The sequence below is a fragment of the Nycticebus coucang genome, chromosome 23, assembly GCF_027406575.1.
Source record: "Nycticebus coucang isolate mNycCou1 chromosome 23, mNycCou1.pri, whole genome shotgun sequence".
In the NCBI taxonomy this organism is placed as follows: domain Eukaryota; kingdom Metazoa; phylum Chordata; class Mammalia; order Primates; family Lorisidae; genus Nycticebus; species Nycticebus coucang.
In genome coordinates, this window is record NC_069802.1 from 31,623,128 (window position 1) to 31,642,282 (window position 19,155).

The 19,155-nt window shown below is 45.4% G+C and overlaps 1 protein-coding gene and 1 non-coding gene across 2 annotated transcripts in view; one reads left to right on the forward strand and one right to left on the reverse strand.

Moving 5' to 3' along the window:
- The window catches only part of FAM184B (family with sequence similarity 184 member B), a 103,082-nt gene that overhangs the window by 43,076 nt on the left and 40,851 nt on the right, over positions 1 to 19,155 (forward strand). The window contains exons 2-5 of the mRNA XM_053578078.1: positions 9,038 to 9,790; positions 10,815 to 10,950; positions 12,625 to 12,764; positions 13,989 to 14,195. Of these exons, the coding sequence (XP_053434053.1) occupies positions 9,038 to 9,790; positions 10,815 to 10,950; positions 12,625 to 12,764; positions 13,989 to 14,195 (1,236 nt within the window). The remainder of the gene's footprint in view (positions 1 to 9,037; positions 9,791 to 10,814; positions 10,951 to 12,624; positions 12,765 to 13,988; positions 14,196 to 19,155) is intronic.
- Positions 5,715 to 5,821, reverse strand: LOC128576185 (U6 spliceosomal RNA). Its single transcript, XR_008377289.1, has one exon. It is a non-coding gene; the product is annotated as a U6 spliceosomal RNA (small nuclear RNA).

A 19,155-nucleotide genomic window follows, 5' to 3' on the forward strand; every position in this document is an offset into this window, starting at 1 on the left:
CTAAGACAGCCTCTTTGGAAGGAAATATGGAGAGTCCTCAAAGCACTGGAACAGACCTTCCATTTGATCCCACAGTCCCATTAATAGGCATCTACTCAGAAGAAAAAAAATTCATTTTATTGTAAAGACTTTTGTACTAGATTGTTTATCATGCTCAATTTACAATCGCCAGTTTGTACTTGTGGAAACAACCTAAGTGCCCATCAACCCATGAATGGATTGATAAACTGTGGTGTACACCGTGGACTACCATTCAGCCATAAAAAAAGATGGAGACTTTACATCTTTTGTATTAACCTGGATGGAGTTGAAACACATTCTTTTTAGTAAAGTATCACAAGAATGAAAAAGCAAATTTCCAATGGACTCAATACTAATGTGAAGCCAGTAGACAAACTAATACATACCCACACGAGAGAAAAGCTCAATTTTTTTCAAGTTGTGGGGAGGGGAAAGGAAGGAAAGACGCATGGAGAGGGGGGTTGGTGTGCTCCCACCTAAGAGGCACGATGTAAGGATGTATATGGCACACCTCTCAAGTACGGGACACAGCTACCATAGGGACTTTACCTTAGAAATGCGAGCATTGCAACCTAATTCTTTGTCCCCTCATATTAATCTGAAATAAAAAATAAATTAATTAATAAAATAATAAAAATGCAGCTCTCTGGACTGCCCTAGACCTGCCCCAGCAGGCTGTCGGGGGCAAGGCCTGGGATTCTGCTTGGTCACAAGGGCTAGTGAGCAGGATGGAGTCTATGCTTCTTGATTGGTCCCAAAATTTTTGACCCAAGCAATTAGAAGAAGGGGGTTCTCATTAAATGAGGTGGGGAATATTACGGGAAGAGCAGGTTTTAAAGGAAAAATTCACAAGTAAGTGAGGATTTTGTTTTCTTGTTTTTGTTTTTTGAGACAGGGTCTTACTCTGTTGCCCTAGCTAGAGTAGTGGTGTCATCATAGATCATTGCAGCCTCAAACTCCTGGGCTTAAACAATCCTCCTGCCTCAGCTTCCTGAGTAGATGGGATTATAGGTACTCATCATTACACCCAGCCAACTTTTTAATTTTATTTCAGTTTTTATTATTTTTTGTTTGTTTGTTTGTTTAGCAGATCCTGGCCACAGGGCCGGCCGGCACTCTAACCATTGTGCTGTGGAGGCACAGCCACTTTTTTACTTTATATTTTTTGTAGTGATGGGGTCTCACTATGTTGCCCCTGGCATATAAAGTCTGGTCTTGAACTCTTGGCCTCAAGCATTCTTCCTGCCTGGCTTCCCAAAGTCCTGGGATTATAGACATGTACTGCCATTCCAAGCCCAGAATTAAATTTGAGATGAACATTAGATATCCAAGTAGAGAGATATTGGTGAAGAATAGGATACATGAGTCTTCTGTTCAGGTGGTAGGTCCTGCCTCATCATGTAAATTTCAGGATCAGTAGAAAGTAAAGCATGCATAAAATCATAAGATTGAATGACATCTCCAGGGATCGCTTTCCCTTTGTAGAGAAGGGAAACACAGTCTGAGACCCAAGCTCTGGGATGCTCCTATTTGAAGGACAGGAGATGAAGAGGAACTAATTCTCCAAGGAGAAGAGAAGGAGGCCCCAGTGGTTAGTATGAGAGTGCTGTCTTCTGGAAGCCAAGTGAAGACAGTGATTCAAGGAGGAGGGGTGATTTTTTTTATTATTATTATTAAATCATAGCTGTGTACATTAATGCGATCATGGGGCACCATACACTGGTTTTATAAACAGTTTGACACATTTTCATCACACTGGTTAACATAGCCTTCCTGGCATTTTCTTAGTTATTGTGTTAAGACATTTATATTCTACATTTACTAAGTTTCACATCCCTTGTAAGATGCACCACAGGTGTGATCCCACCAATCACCCTCCCTCTGCCCATCCTCCCCCCTCCCACCCCTCCCTCTCCCCCTTCCCCCTATTCTTAGGTTATAACTGGGTTATAGCTTTCATATGAAAGCCATAAATTAGTTTCATAGTAGGGCTGAGTACATTGGATACTTTTTCTTCCATTCTTGAGATACTTTACTAAGAAGAATATGTTCCAGCTCCATCCATGTAAACACAAAAGAGGTAAAGTCTCCATCTTTCTTTAAGGCTGCATAATATTCCATGGTGTACATATACCACAGTTTATTAATCCATTCATGGATTGATGGGCACTTGGGCTTTTTCCATGACTTAGCAATCATGAATTGGGCTGCAATAAGCATTCTGGTACAAATATCTTTGTTATAATGTGATTTTTGGTCTTCTGGGTATATACCTAGTAGAGGAATTATAGGATTGAATGGCAGATCTATGTTTAGATCTCTAAGTGTTCTCCATACATCTTTCCAAAAGGAATGTATTAGTGTGCATTCCTACCAGCAGTGTAGAAGTGTTCCCTTTTCTCCACATCCACGCCAACATCTCTGGTCTTGGGATTTTGTGATTTGGGCTAATCTTACTGCAGTTAGATGGTATATCAAGGTAGTTTTGATTTGCATTTCTCTGATGATTAAACATGATGAGCATTTTTTTTATATGTCTGTAGGCCATAGGAGGGGTGATTGTTTTAGGTCTAATGCTGCTGAAAAAGTTGCAGAGATGAAGGCTGAGAATTAGTTATTGTTTTAGCAACATGAAGGTCAAAAGGGACCTTGATGAGTCATTTGGGTGAATGAGTTGGAGTGAATTGGAGAGGATTCAAGAGAAAAGGGCTTGTGAGAAACTAGTACCAATGGGTATAAATAAGGCATTTGAGGAGTTTGTTATATAAGGGTGCAGAGAAATGGGATCAAAAGAAGGGTTTTTGTTAAATGATACAAATGGCAGCACTTTTCCATGTTGATGGGAGCAATTCATTCATAATGAGGCTGGAGGAAAGGAGAGCCACTGAGCAGCAGATCCCCCCCAGGCCCTCTCTGTGCCTCTGCAGACTTCCAGCAAAGGGCTCCCAAATCCTCTGTATGGCAGTCCCTCCTCATCTGCAATTTCTCTTTTCCTGGTTTCAGTTACCTGCAGTCAACCGAGGCCTGGAATTATCAAGTGGAAAACTCCAGAAAGAATCCTGTTTGAAGTTTTAAATCTTGTTTAAAGTTTTAAATCGTGCATTGTCCTTGCTAGCATGATGAAATCCTGCACCATCCTGTTCTGTCCCTCCTGGAATCAGCCCTCATCCAGAGTATTCATGCCGTAGCCGCTTCTCACCCATTACTTGCTGAGCAGCCTTCTCGGTCACCAGATCGACCGTCATGGTATCACAGAGCTTGTGTTCAAGTAACTTTTGTTTTACTTTATGATGGCTTCAAAGCACAAGAGTAGTGATGCTGCTGTATAGTTACAACTATTCTATTTTATTTTTTTTTTATTTATTTTTTTTTTTTGGTTATTGTTGTTAATCTCTTATTTTGCCCAGTTTATAAATTAAATTTTATCCTAAGTATGTGTGTATGTATAGGGAAAAACGTAGTGTATACAGGGTTTGGTACCATCCAAGGTTTCAGGCCTCCACTGGGGGTCTTGAAACAGAGGTCCTGTGGATAAAGGAAGATTACTGTATGTAATTATTGGCTTACTTTTCTGTCTCTCTTTGTATATTAGTCACATTTTCTTGCAATAATTTTGTGTAACAAACAGCTCCAAAATTTCAATGGCTGCAGCAACAGTGATTTATTTCATTCTCAGACTGGCTGCGGCTCAGCTGCTCTCAGCTGGGAGAGTCTGAGCCAGGTGCATTCCAGTCGCTGGGTTGGGGTCCAGCCTGCCCCATGTGTCTCTCTGGGAACAGGGCTACTCCACACATAACTTTTCTTGTGACAAATGGTGGAAGCACAAGCAAGCAGGCTAAAGCACAGAAACACGTTTACAGCCTCTGCTCTCAGCAAGGCCACTCACATTCCACTGGCCAAAGCAGGCCACATAGCCAAGCCTAACTCCAATATAGAAGAATAGTAAATGCCATCCACATGCTAAGAAGAGCCATGGCCAGAAAGAAGAGGGAAGAGAAAAAAAAGGAACAAAAAAAGTCTTATTTGTTCTACTTTTCTCCTGCCTGACACCATTCCTGGCATGTGGTGATTGCTGCAAAAACACTGAGTGAAGCATTTCCCCAGCTTTCTCTAAACAAGGTTGTGGTTCTGGTTCCTTTAACTTTGGACCCAGAAGGATTTCGGTTTGAATCCCAGCACCCTCACTCAATGACTTTTAGCAATAATATCAATAATAGTAAAAATAATAACAGATGGTATTTCTTGACTGCCTAATGAATGCCAGGAACACCATGACAGCTTTTAGGTTCATTACATCGTCTAATTGCCAAAGCTACATGGTCAGCATGGTGGTCCCCAAGTCATGAATGTGGTAACTGAAACTCAGAGAGGTTCAATAACATACTCAAGGTCACACAGCAAGAAAGAGTTGAAGCCACAACACTTACTCAGGTCCAGCAAGCTCTGAAGCTCTGTGGCCCCTATGCAGATATTCTTCTGTACAATAAAGCCTAGCATAAGAACAGCCACTTTGTAGAATTGTTAGATTAACTGAAATGATCTATGTAAATGACCTGGCCCAGTGAATGTCATACTTTTTTCTTTTGTTCTTTTCCATGTCAATTCTGACTCTCACTGCCAAACTTGGTGGAAACTTTCCTCAGGATCTGATGCTTCTAAACTATTAATTATAGCTTTGTTAAACCTGCAATGCTTGACCCATAAGACCCCAATAGGCCCACTCCTAAATGTTCTCCAGAGTGTCTTGGGGAGATTGCCCAAGTACTCAGTATTTTTCTTGGCTGCTGAATTATTTATATCCCTCGATGGGTTCTGAAGTTGGCCTCCTCCTTAGCGGGTGGGTTTCGAAATGAAGCTTGGGCCAGTGGCTGTGATGTCCCAGTCTAGTAGGTGGTGAGTGACAGCCAGCAAGCAGATGGCAGGAGAGGGGTTGCCAGGTGCCATGCGAGGCACAGCCTGGGAGAGGGGCAGGTCCGCTCAGAGTCTACGCAACCATTTCAGACACTGAGAGGGCTGGGGAAACAGTGTCTCCTAAAACAAGCGACATTTCCTTTTGATGGGGTGAGACAAGGGAAGTAGGAAATATTTAATGAGTACCTACGATGTGCCAGGCACTGAGGAGCTGTAATTCTATTCGATCCTCACAAAACCCAGGTAATTCGAGCAAAGTGATAAGATCTGGTATGGAGAATGGCAAGGACAGGAGGCTAAAGAGGAAGCAGGAAGGGGATTTAAAGATATCAGTAAGAATATAATCGAAATGATTGACTGTGGGGTCCAGGCTGCAAAAGGAGAGATCAAGAGGGGTCAAGCCAGGAGGTATAAAAAGAGGAAGGGAGTAGACAGAGTAGAAAAGAAGGGGCTTTGGGAGAGTAGGCAGGTGTCCCAGTGGAGCAGTCTCGGCAGAGCCCCGGCAGTGGTCACAGTCATGAACTCGCCCACATCTTCCATCCCAGAAAGACAAGCTTCGTGCTAGTGAATGTTCTCACAATTCTTTGAGTTGGTTTTATGACACACGATGGCATATCACCACCCATCCTCTTTCATCTCTTCCTGAAGAAGACTTGAGTTTCTTAAGGCCAGGCTATGGAATTTCATTAGCTGCATTTATAAGCAAAAAATGAGACCTCTGCTTTACTGGCAGAAATGAGAAAAGAAGTAAAGAAAAAAATTTTTTTTCAACTTCTTCACTCAAAAATATGGAACACTTCATGAATTTGCGTGTCATCCTTGCGCAGAGGCCATGCTAATCTTCTCTGTATCCTTCCAGTTTTAGTATATATGCTGCCAAAGCAAGCATGAGTAAAGAAAATTTTACTTAATGTCAATGAAATAAGAAACATTGTTGATAATTTTCCGCAGAAACAACTTAATGCCTATTAGTAGGAGACAGCGAAATAAGTCACAGTACATCCAATACAATGGCATATGCAGGGCGGTGCCTGGTGGCTCATGCCTGTAATCCCAGCACTTGGGAGGCCGAGGCGGGTGGATTGCTTGAGCTCACAGGTTTGAGACCAGCCTGAGCCAAAGCAAGACCTCGTCTCTAAAAATAGCCGGGTGTTGTGGTGGGAGGCTCAGGCAAGAGAATCGCTGGAGCCCAAGATATTGAAGTTGCTGTGACCTGTGATGCACAGCACTTTACTAAGGGCAACAAAGTGAGATGGTCTCAAAAAAAAAAAAAAAATGGCATATGCAGCAGCCAAAAATAAAAATGAGAGATTTCTGTTTTAATTGACAAGTAAAAACTGTATATATCTATGGTGTATAACATAATGTTTTAATATACTGGGGCTGCATCTAGCCACAGCTCTACTTTTCTTGTTACTTGTCTGGACATCCCTCGTTTGTGTATATTACTCTGTCTCCTCCCCAGCACTTACCACAGTGCATTGAGGGACTTGATATTCTTAGTAGATCTCTGTCTTGAAGAACATTAATTGTCAAGGTGTGGGATGAGCTTGACATCTTGCAAAGCCTTGGGAAAAAACACACACACCCCCGAAAATCATGAATCCAATGCTTGAAACGTTCCATTGAAATGTTCCATTTTCTTGTCCCACTCTCCCACTGAATCATAATGTTTTTGAGATTGCAAACTAAGTTGTCTTGTTGAACATGCATCCTCAGTGCCCAGCACAGAACTTGGCCCATGAAGATGTGCAGTGACTCCATGAATGAATGACGCCTGCAGGAGACGGTGAGGTGCCTGCAGTGTGGCACCCTGCCACAAGCACGTGCTTTAGAGTTAGGCAAACCTCATCTCCGTGACTTTGCAAAAGTTACTGAGCTTCTCTGAATCTCAATTGCTCATTCTGAGAATGGGGAGAAAAATACCAAGTATCGCCAGGGAGATTCTCTGAGATCGTGAATGTGTGTATGGCACCTTGCCCTGTACAAGGCATATAGTACGGTCTATAAAAATGATGTTTGTTATTTACATGAATTACAGGTAGTGGGATACCAATTTCACCATTCACTTACTCCAGATACACTCTTGGATGGAAGTCATTAGAAAGCTATAGAAACCAGAAGTGGCCGAATCCTGTGCAGGAGATGATGACAGGGAGGAGCTCTGGAGAGGACAGCTTCATTCCCTTGTGGAGTCTTCCTCGGAGGGCAGAGAGGCTTCCTTCCCTTGTCCTTGACAGAAAGAGCATTGGATTCATGATTTTCGAGGGGGGGGGAGTGTTTTTTCCCAAGGCTTTGCAAGATGTCAAGCTCATCCCACACCTTGACAATTAATGTTCTTCAAGACAGAGATCTACCAAGAACATCAAGTCTCTCTCTCCTGTGCATAAAAGAGGGTGAAGACTATAATGTGAAATGAGATACATAATATAGTATAATGTGTTTTTGAGACCCTTTTACCCTTATAAAGGGTAAAGGTAAATCAGTGTGCAAGTGTGGTGTGGGGATGCTTCAGGAGAACTTTTTGGATCTTAAGTGCCCAAGGGGGCCAGTACAGCAGTTGACATCTGACTCCCACGCGTTTTTACCAGCCCAGCATCTCACACGGGCCCTGGGTTTCTCAGTCTTGGACCCGCTCACCTCCAAGGATCTCTTCCTCCACTCTGCCTCAGCCACACACTCCCTTTGCCACACACTTGACCTTGACTTCATCAAAAAACTGCCTCTGCCTCATCCTTTCAGTTTGTCTGCTCTTGAAAAGACCCCAATTGCCTTGCCCTTCTGTCCCTTTGTCACACTCGCCAAGTAAACTCCCAAGGCTAGATACCCTAGCCATCCTTCCAGTCCTTCCTTGAGCTCACTCAGATGAGCATGGCTGAGGAAGATCTCACAACGGAGACTGTAGCTGCCTGCAGCTTCCCATGCTGCCCTGAAATGCACACCACTCGCTTCCGGTTCCTAAAAATGAGTGCATAGCTTCTCACTCTTCAAAAGTCCCACGCTTCCTTCCTGTCCTCCAGCCCAGCGCACTGTTCATAAATGACCTTCCCTCACTCCATGGAGAATGTAGAAGCTACCTTCTCACGTCCACAAGGTGAATGCTCCCCCATTCTCCTTCCTGCTTTCAAACCCATTTCTGTGGACTACCCATCTCAGGAATTTGGGGCTTTTATTACCTATTGTCACTTCTGGGGCTTCAACTTCCAGATTCTCCATACTCTGGACTCTCTGTGCAAAGCTCCCCCGAGTCCATGCCCCCTTCACCTTTAGTCCAGGCTTCCTCTTTGAGCTCCAGGCATGCATCTGTGTGCCTTGGTGTCAGATCCATGAGGGTATCTAGGCCATAGCGCGTTTACTGTGTCTAAACTAGAATTTTTACTTCCTTTTCCACACCTGTACTACCTACGGTCCCTCCCATTTCAGGAAACACCTGCCTGTGGCTCAGGCCACCATCTTTGGAGTCATTCTGGACTCGTGGGCTTCCCATTGTGTTCTTGTCCTTCATTCCATCCTTCCCACAGCAGACAAAGCATTCTTTTCCTCCCCCTTTTGTTTTAGAAGTGGGAGAACAGTCATCCGTATCTTCTTCCTGCTCTTATGAGGAAAGCACTAGGTCTTTCCCCACGGAGTAAGATGTTAACTGGATTTTTCATTGATGTGCTTTACCAGGCTGGGGCGATTCCCTTCAATGTCTAGCTTGTTGAGTAATGGATGCTGAATTTTGTCAAGGGCCTTTCCTGTGTCTCTGGGGAAGATCCTGTGGTTTCAGTCCTTTGTTGACGGATGCATTACGTTTACAACCTTTTTACACATTGCTGGGTTCGATTTTGTTAAGGGTTTGCATTCCAAAGCGCTCCTGGATGACTCCACTTCTCTACTTCAAATCTTCAGCAGACCCCTCTAGCGGATTCCCCTGAAGCACCCTGTCTGGGTCCCTTGTCGATGTCACCCCTGTGCTTTGCCCCAGTCCCACTCCCACACAAATCCTCTTCTAAGGCTCTGCTTGTGCGGATCAACTGCGCTCAACACCATGGGGAGAAGCGTCTCTGGTCCCACCGCCCTCCCACGACCCCAGCCCTAACCCCGCACCTTGACCCTCCCGCAGGTGATCTACGCCCTGAACACGCGCCAGGACGAGGCGGAGGCCAGCGTGGAGGCGCTGCGGGACGCGCACCAGGAGGAGCTGCGGGACGCCGTGGCGCAGGCCCAGGCCGGGCTTCCGCAGGAACCGGGCGGCGCGGAGGAGGAGACCCTTCTCCAGCGCATCCAGGCCCTGGAGAGCGCCCTGGAGCTGCAGAAGAGGCTGACCCAGGAGGCGCTGGCGGAGTCGGCGTCGTGCCGGCTGGAGACCAAGGAGCGAGAGTTGCGGGTGGAGGCAGAGCACGCACAGCGCGTGCTGACACTGTCCAGGGAGATGCTGGAGCTCAAGGCCGACTATGAAAGGAGGCTTCAGCTCTTGGCGGGCCTCGAGGCCCCCCAGCGGGGCCAGCCTCCCCTGGAGAGCCCAGACGCCAAGGCGGAGCCGGGCCAGGGCCCAGAGCTGCAGGACGTGCTGCTGGAGGTGCAGCGGCTGCGCGCCGAGAACCAGCAGCTGAGCAGGGACTACGCCTGCAAAGCCCAGGAGCTGCAGGCCGCCTACGAGCGGGACAACGAGGCCATCCGGCAGGCCATGCAGCAGTCGGTGAGCCAGGCCCTGTGGCAGTGGCAGGAGAAGGAGTCCGACCTCCGCAGGAACTTTCAGGTCCAGGAGTCTGCCCTGCAGGCCCAGGTCCGCAAGCTGGAGGGGGACCTGGAGCACAGAGGCCGCAAGATCAGTGACCTGAAGAAGTACACGCAGAAGCTGAAGGACAGGATTCAGGTAAAGCAGCGTCCCCTGGGGCCTCCCCAGCAGGACCGTGCTTAGCTGCTACTGGGAACACCTACTGTGAGCCAGGCCCTGTGCTAAGGGCTTGGCTTCTACCCAAGAGAGCTTTATTATCTCCACTGAGTTCAAGTACATCCAATCCCTTCAGCAAATATTTATTTATTTATTTATTTTTATTAAATCATAGCTGTGTACATTAATGCGATCATGGGGCACCATACACTGGTTTTATAGACCGTTTGACACATTTTCATCACACTGGTTAACATAGCCTTCCTGGCATTTTCTTAGTTATTGTGCTAAGACATTCACATTCTACATTTACTAAGTTTCACATGTACCCTTGTAAGAAGCACCGCAGGTGTAATCCCACCAATCACCCTCCCTCTGCCCACCTCCCCCCTCCCTCAGCAAATATTTATTGAAAACTTACTATGTGCCAGGCCTGGGATCATAGGCAGTGGACACCTGGGGAGCTAGACTTGGTCCCTGACCTCAGAGAGCTTGGAGGCATCCAGTTGATGAGAAGTCAGTGCTGAAATAGAGGGGCTTATGGTCTGGCCCAGTTGGGTCTGTGGCTAAGTAGGTTTTGAACTCAGGTCAGCCTAATTCTAAAGTGCCTGCTACTGCCCTAACAACCTGCCTGTCCTTGAATCCTTAGGACTCTGTGTTCATAGGCAGCAGGATCATGGATAAGTCTGTTACATGAACCCCACAAACCACAGAGCCCCATCTCTGAAAGTAGCAGCAACTCATCTTCCTCTTATTCCCTGAGCATTGTTTCCCGTACCAGACATGTCATGTCCTTTCACCCTCACTGCAGAAAGGTTAAGTAACTTGCCTGGGTCCACATGGCCAAGAGAAGATGAGGAGGGATTGATTTGATGAGCCTTGATCCACTGAATTCTACACCCCTGGGGCTTCTGCTGGGTGCTTCCCTGCCTTTCAGATCTATGTGCGCAGGATGTCTCAAAGCAGAGCTGTGACCAGAGAAATGCAACCCTTCCTGTCTATTTAGGACCTGGATGTGCAGCTCAGGGAAGCTCGACAGGAGAATTCAGACTTAAAAAGCACTGCAAAAAAACTGGAGGAGAAGCTGGCAGTTGCCAAAGACAGACTGATGCTGCAGGAGTGTCACGGGACACAGAAAACTGGTGAGATGCCCTGGAATGATTTCCTTAAGGCCCACGGGTTAGCTGCCAGGTTGGCCTGGCACCACCTGCAGCCTGAGACTGCTGAGGGGTAAAGAGGAGAGGCAGGGGGATTTGATCTAACCCACTTGGTGAGTGAGTCCAATCCCAGCAGGGCACACACCTAGAGCTGCCTCACCTACAGCTGGCCAAGGACAGACATCCAAAGATGTGGTGTATTGTCCCCAAGTAGTTCCAACTAGGCCCACCATAGTGCCTAAAATTCTCAGCACTGGCTCCCTCACCCCCAAAGCTTAGACAACACTTTGGGCTTTTAGCATCATTTTGCACAATTAGGATCTCCCTAATAATTTTGTGTGTCAGGTATTGTCTGACATATTACAGATCAAGACATGAGGCTGAGGAAAGGGAAGTGGCTGGCTCAAGATCAGTCAACTGGTTGGTGGTAGAGCTGGTGCTTGTATCTAAGAATATATGACTTCAAATGCCTTCCTCTGGGCTTCCTCAACAGAAAGTTCTTGAATATCTACAGTGTGACCACCCTGACACTGGGAGACAACAAAGGCAAAAACTGGCCGGGCAGTGGCTCACAACTATAATCCTAGCACTCTGGGAGGCCGAGGCAGGTGGATTGCCTGAGCAAGAGCAAGACTCTGTCTATAAAATATCCAGGCATTGTGGCAGGCTCTTGTAGCCCCAGCTACTTGGGAGGCTGAGCCAAGAAAATTACTTAAGCCCAAGAATTTGAGGTTGCTATGAACTGTAACACCAGGGCACTCTACTGAGGGCAACAAGTAAGACTCTGTCTCAGAAAAAAAAAAAAGGCAAAAACCATGGCCTGTGCCTTCAGGGAGCTTGTAGAACTGTTATATCACAGCCCTGGAACCCTTTGCTATCACAGTGTAGCCCAGGCAGCAGGGGAATGTGTCTGGGAAAGAAGAAATCACCATGGGCCAGAAAGGTGTAGGGGAGGAAAAGTTCAAGTTGGAACAAGAAGGGTGTTGTGTTTGAAAGCAGTGTTCTCAAAAGTGGGACTTGAGTGCTTAAGAGAATATTGGGGGGGGGGGTGCAGTTAGTAATTCTGGTTATGTTTGGGGTAAACGCTCAATTTTTTTTAACCTCTAGAAAGTGCAATCAAAAAAATTTGGCAATTACTCATTGAGGAAGTGAGAGCAGCATAGCTATTTAAGCTCAGGGTACAATTTGAACAAAGAGACAGGAGGATCATATGAGGCCAGGAGTTCAAGACCAGCCCGAGCAAGATAGAAAGACCCCTGTCTCTAAAAAGAAAGAAGGAAGGGAGGCAGGGAGGGAGGGAGATAGGGAAAGAAAGAAGAGAAGCTAGCTGGCGTGGAGGTGTGCACCTGTAGGGAGGCTAAGGCAGGGGAATCATTTGAGCCCAGGAGTTTGAGGATGCAGTGAGCTATGATGATGCTACTGCACTATAGCCTGGGTGACAGAGTAAGATGCTGCCTCAGGAAGAAGAGAGAAAGAGAGAGAGATGAGAATCACTTCCTTCACCATGCTTAAGGAACAGTAGACCAAGGGGTAGGAGTTACACAGGGGAGTGCTGGACAAAGAGGTTGACTAGCAAAATGGGGACCTGACAGTGGAAGGTCTTGGACACGAAGCCAACGCCAAGGACATTCCAAATGACATTCATACTTATGCTTGCAGATGATACGAAGACTGAGCTGCTTTCAGAAAATGAAGGCCCAGGGGAATCAAATGACTTGGACTCCCTCAGTCTTCATCCTGATCAGGATCAAAGCTTTCCCAAGGAGTGTCCATGCATGGAAGGAGGCACAGATACACAGGTAGTGTCTGACATGCATGAACTTGAGGTCGAGGTCATTCTCCAAACCTAATGTATCCACTTGGAATCCTCAGGTCCCATGGATTCAGCAGTGGAGACCCAGCCCACTTCCTACCGACCTCAGGCCATGGAAACTCAAAGAGAATGTGGCAGAATCTTCCCTATTCCTTAGCAATGGCTCCTGAGAAACAGAAAATCAGCTTAGTATGCGTGCTCCTAGTCAAAACACACAAAACATTCTTTAGAAGCTACTGTGGCATGGTCTGGAATATCTGAACCTGTGACAACAGACACACCATTCCACTTTTCCAATGGTGGATAAAGTGAAAACTCTTTTTTTTTTATTTTTTATTTTTTTATATATTTTTTATTATTAAATCATAGCTGTGTACATTAATGCGATCATGGGGCACCATACACTGGTTTTATAGACCATTTGACACATTTTCATCACACTGGTTAACATAGCCTTCCTGGCATTCTCTTAATTATTATGTTAAGACATTTATATTCTGCATTTACTAAGTTTCACATGTATCCTTGTAAGAAGCACCACAGGTGTAATCCCACCAATCACCCTCCCTACCCCCATCCTTCCCCCTCCCTCCCCTTCCTCTCCCCCTTCCCCATATTCTTAGGTTATAACTAGGTTATAGCTTTCATATGAAAGCCATAAATTAGTTTCATAGTAGGGCTGAGTACATTGGATAATTTTTCTTCCATTCTTGAGATACTTTACTAAGAATATGTTCCAGCTCCATCCATGTAAACATGAAAGAGGTAAAGTCTCCATCTTTCTTTAAGGCTGCATAATATTCCATGGTGTACATATACCACAATTTATTAATCCATGCATGGATCAATGGTGGGCTTTTTCCATGACTTAGCAATCATGAATTGGGCTGCAATAAACATTCTGGTACAAATATCTTTGTTATTATGTGATTTTTGGTCTTCTGGGTATATACCTAGTAGAGGAATTATAGGATTGAGTGGCAGATCTATTTTTAGATCTCTAAGTAAATTAGTACATTCCTTTTGGAAAGATGTTTGAAAACTCTTACAGAAATCAAACATACATCCTGGTAAAATTTATTGCACTTTGTAATGCATACTGTAAAATCAGCATATAAATGTTGTAAAAGTTGTAGGAAAGAGAAATGGTGATTCTCTGCTCCTCGCCCTTCCTGGGTAGTTTTACAAGGTCCTTTTTCTCTTTTTACAGACCAAGAAAGGGGCAAGTGTTGAGACAGAGTATATGAAGTGGCAATATGAAGAAGACCTTCGTAAAATCAAACATCAGACAGAGGACGAGAAGGAGCACCTCAGAGACCAGCTGGTGAAGCGGCTGGAAGACGTGGTGAAGAAGCATTCCCTGGAGGTCATATCTGTCCGCTCGTCCGTGGAAGCTGAACGCAAGAAGTTGCAGAAGGTAACATCCACCTCCACAGAGACTGGCCTGGTTCTGTTTCCATTCCCTCACCGTCTTCCTTTCCTCTTTTATTTCTTCTTTTCTTTCTTAAACATTTTCCAGCTCTTGCTGTGTATAAATCTAAGCTGGGTCTCTGAATACACACAGGTAAGAGACACAGACCCTGCCCACCCGGAGTTCAGGGTCATTTGGAAGAGACAGGGGATACCCCTAAGAACATGACAGTAGGGCCTTGAGTTATGGACATGGGGTGGGATTGGGTCATGAGCTGGTAACTAATGATTCTTACTTACTCAGCAGAATCATAGACAGAGATACCATGAACCAAAAGCTCAGGCCTGGAAGGCTGCCTGGACCCAAGTCCCCACTCTGCCACCACACTGCAAGTTATTCAACCTGGGCCCCTGGCAGAGGGAAATTCTCCATGCCTCAGTTTCCCCATTTGTTAAACAGATGATGATGATAATTGTACCTCATAGAGTAGCAATGAGGATTTAATGAGAGGATCCGTGTGGAGAAACAAAGCAAATCCCAGTGTGTAGGGCAGGCGGGCAGTAGGTAGATGGAGTGGTGAGTGAGTGGCATTCCCAAGGGAGGGGAAATTCTTTCTCTGTGTACCGTTCCAATGTCCCAGCATAGGGGGCAGATTTCTGCTGAGAAGGCATGCAAAGCCTCATCTCTCATGCTTGCTGGGAAAAGTAAATAACGTATATGAAGATTCCCTGCTTACTCAGCAAAACACAGTTCTCTTAAATCAATACCATTGTAAATCAGAACCATTGTGAACACAGGTGGAATACCTTACTTATTCCAAGGAAGCTTCTTTGTAATCCAGGAACCTGCAGTGCCAGCTTCAAGTGTTCACCGAAAGATAATCCTGCATCACTGGGGGCTGCAGTGTATGGTGGTTAAAAGTACTAAGAACTCAAGAAATACGGCTAAGTAAATGAACTCGTGAAACACCCAGACTAGTCCTGCGTCTAAATCCTGACTCTTCTATAAGCTATGTGACCTGCCTATGGTCACATAGCTTATAGAAGAGTCTGATTTCTGAAGCCTGATTTCTAAAATAAGGTTAAATACTTGAGGGCTTGCTATGTGGATTAAGTATGGTGTCACGGTTTATATAAATCCTTAGCTCAGTGCACAGGCTTGACATCATGGGTGATAACAGTATAATTTAGCACCTACTATACCTTGTAAAGCTCTTTATGCTTATGAATACATTTCATCTTACCAGCAGTATTACAAAATCGGTGTACCTGTCTCCATTTTAGAGATGAGGAGATTGAAGCTCAGAAATGTGGGTATGAATTCACAGTGAGTAAAGTAGCTGTGATTCCAGCCCTGCAGGCTGACCCCAGAGCCCGTGGCACCCCTTGCTGGGAAGGCAGCTGCTGGGAAAGCACCTTTCTCCCATGAGCTGCGAGGGGCTGTACACATCTAGTCCTCAGACTAACAGATGAGCAGTCTCTCCATCCCAAGGTGGCTGGCTCTCCAGAGCTACCGGTTGCCCAATCTACCTCTGAGGGTGTAAAACTCACCTCAGGGTTAGTGGGAGGCATGAATCAGTTTGAGGAATGAATCATGTAGAAATCAATTGTGTTTACTTCCTAGTTTTTGGTGGTGTTTTGCTTTTTGCTTATTTCTAAAATCTGAGAAGATAAATTATATAAATTAAGTCATACAGATTAGAGGGAGAGGTCTAAATCTAGGGTTCATGGACTAAAAATAGACACCATTTTCTCCTGTAGAGTTAGGAGTACACTGTATCTTTGAGCCTTCGATTGTGGGTGTGTTGTAAATACTGTATGCTACCCTAACCTAAACCACACGCTAGGAGTTGGCCCAGGGCTGTCCCTGAAGGCCTCTGTGCCTTCTGTGACCACGATTAGATGATATTATCACTCACTCTTTTTTTTTTTTTTTTGGTTGCAGTTCAGCCAGGGCCGGGTTTGAACCCGCCACCCTCGGTATATGGGGCCGGCGCCTTACCGACTGAGCCACAGGCGCCGCCCATATCACTCACTCTTGACAGACAGCACAGAATATATGTCCTATATTTAGCACTTGCAGAAACTGATTCCAGGAAGGGGATGGAAATGATTCATTGAGCACTTCCTAAGCTGTGCTAGACACTTTTGCACTCTACCTTTTAGTGTATCATGGAGGATTCTTGGTGGCAAGAATCACAAACCTGCTCTGGGAGTTGAGGTAGAAAATAAATTTAGTAAAGGGAAATGGAAGACCTGGGAACTGGTCTTGACAGCTAGCCAGAAATAATGTCCCAGATTCACTGCAAAACTGATTAGGAGGCCGGGCACGGTGGCTCATGCCTGTAGTCCTAGCACTTTGGGTGGCGGAGGTGGGAGAATCAATTGAGGGCAGGAGTTTGAGACCAGCCTGAGCAACACAGAGAAATCTCATCTCTACAAAAAAATAGAAAAATCATTCAGACATGGTGGCATGCCCCTGTAGTCCCAACTACTCAGGAAGCTGAGGCAGTAAGATCGCTTGAGCCCAGGAGTTTGAGGTTGCAGTGAACTGGATAATGCCACCACACTCTAGCCTGGGCAACAGAGTCTCACAAAACAAAACAAAACTGATGAGGACACCTCTGCTGGCACCTCTGAGTCCAGACCTGTTCTTACACAGCTGACAGCACCAACTCGGAGCCCTGGACATTGCCTCGAGGACTGTGCTATCTAATATGGGATCTACTGAGCATGGGGGGGTTACTTACATTTAAATTAATTACAATTAACTAAAATTTAAAATTCAGTTCCTCAGTGGCATCAGCCACATTTAAAGTACTCAATAGGAGGCTGGGCGTGATGGTTTGTGCCTGTAATCCCAGTGCTCTGGGAGGCTAATGCAGAGGATTACTTGAGCTCAGGAGTTCAGCACTAGCCTGAGCAAGAGGAACATTTTGGACTTTATACTGGTTGACTCTTTCAGCTTCACTGTAAACTTTACTATAAGTACATTCCAAATAGCTAACTTTTCTTCTTTAAAAAGTTAACATGTTTTCTCTTCAAACTCCAGCTAAAATCTCTGCTCGGTAATTTTCTGTGGTTGCTCAGTAGCTGTTCCCTCACAGTGCGGCCTGCGTGTGTCTTTTCTCAAATTACTTATAATTGTGGACAGTCTAGACAAAGAAACAAAAAATGGGTCTTAGTTCTGCTTTTCCTTCTAATCAAGGCAGTGAGAACGGAGCTTTTGAAAGGACTCTGTGAATTCTATAGATTAGTGCCCATGGAACTCTTTCACTTTGAGATGAAGCATTTTATATTAATATATTTGAAAACATTAGTCTCTTTTTTTTTTTTTTTTTTGTAGAGACAGAGTCTCACTTTATGGCCCTCGGTAGAGTGCCGTGGCCTCACACAGCTCACAGCAACCTCCAACTCCTGGGCTTACGCGATTCTCTTGCCTCAGCCTCCCGAGTAGCTGGGACTACAGGCGCCCGCCACAACGCCCGGCTATTTTTTTGTTGTTGCAGTTTGGCCGGGGCTGGGCCTGAACCCGCCACCCTCGGCATATGGGGCTGGCGCCCTACTCACTGAGCCACAGGCGCCGCCCAACATTAGTCTCTTTTTTCCTCATGTTCTTGTCTTTGCAGTTGTTTTTCCTCTTCACCTGAGTTAGGAGAACGTTGAAGCTCCCTGTTGAAATCCTCAATGTCACTTTGGGCTGAGATGGAATGAGGAGGCTCTCCTTTAACGTGTGTTCTCCCAGTGACCCAGAACTCTTTGTTTTCTAACATTAAACCATATTATACTGCACCTAAAATGCAGCTTACTAATGCCAGAAATTACTGCTGAAATCAATTACTTCCATCTGTGGGGGAATTTTTTTCAAATTAGATTTATTTGTCAAGGCAACAGCTGAGACTATGATTGATTACTAATATCCTAGGAAGCTATGCTGTGTAAATTTAGAAATAGCTACTTCTTTATGCTAAAATCGTTACCACAGGAGATTTTCACTGTGCTGTGACACGAACACATCTTGGCAGTGTTAGCGTCTGTTCTATTAAGCACATTCCATAAAAGCTTCTGTGGATGAGAAGCTAATTAATGAAGTCAAAAATTTTTGCTGAAGGGATGGGCTTGCTGCTGATGGTTGCTTAAGGTGAGAAATGTTTGGAACCAAGAGATAATTTACATATTGTTTTCAGAAAATGAACTTTCTGCCAAAGGAGATCACAGACTCAGTGAACACAACTATCCACAGGCTAAATGTCAAGGTCATGTGATGCTTACAATCAGGTTATGCCATTCTTTTTCTCTCTTTCAAGTGACTATTTCTTAGCATTAAAGGACATTGCTCAGGGTCACCCCTGAGCCACTGGCCTGGCATGGACTTGGCCCCACAGAGAGCATAAAGTCACGCAAGTCATTAGCAGGAGTGTGTTTGGAGATATTCAAGATAGAAACCCAGGAGTCAACATGACTTCTATCTTACCACTGGCATTCAGTCAGCCATCAGATCTGTTCCTTCTACTTCTCCAGTGGCCCTGGCGTGTCTCCACTTCCCTCTGTCCTCAATCTACCACACTGATCCCATTGGCCACCATTTCTGGATGTGCCATGAGGTGCCTCTAATCACCCCACTTCATATAATCCAGTCTCCATTCCAGTGTGACCTTCTGAAAACTTGGCTTTGGCCTCTGACTCTCCAGTGGCTCCCTGTCAACCCCACAGTGCAGCTCCAATCCCCTAACATAATGTTTAAAACCCTACAAAGAGCCAAGTGTGATAGCTCATGCCTGTAATCTGGAACTTGGGTGCCTAAGGAAGGAGAATGACCTGAGCCCAGGTGAGGCAATAGAGAGACCCTCCATGCAAAAAATAAAAAAAATAGCCAGGTGTGGTGCCCTCTTGAGGCAGGAGGGTCACTTGAGCCTGGAGTTGGAAGCTACAGTGAACTACAATGACATCACTGCACTGTAGCTCAG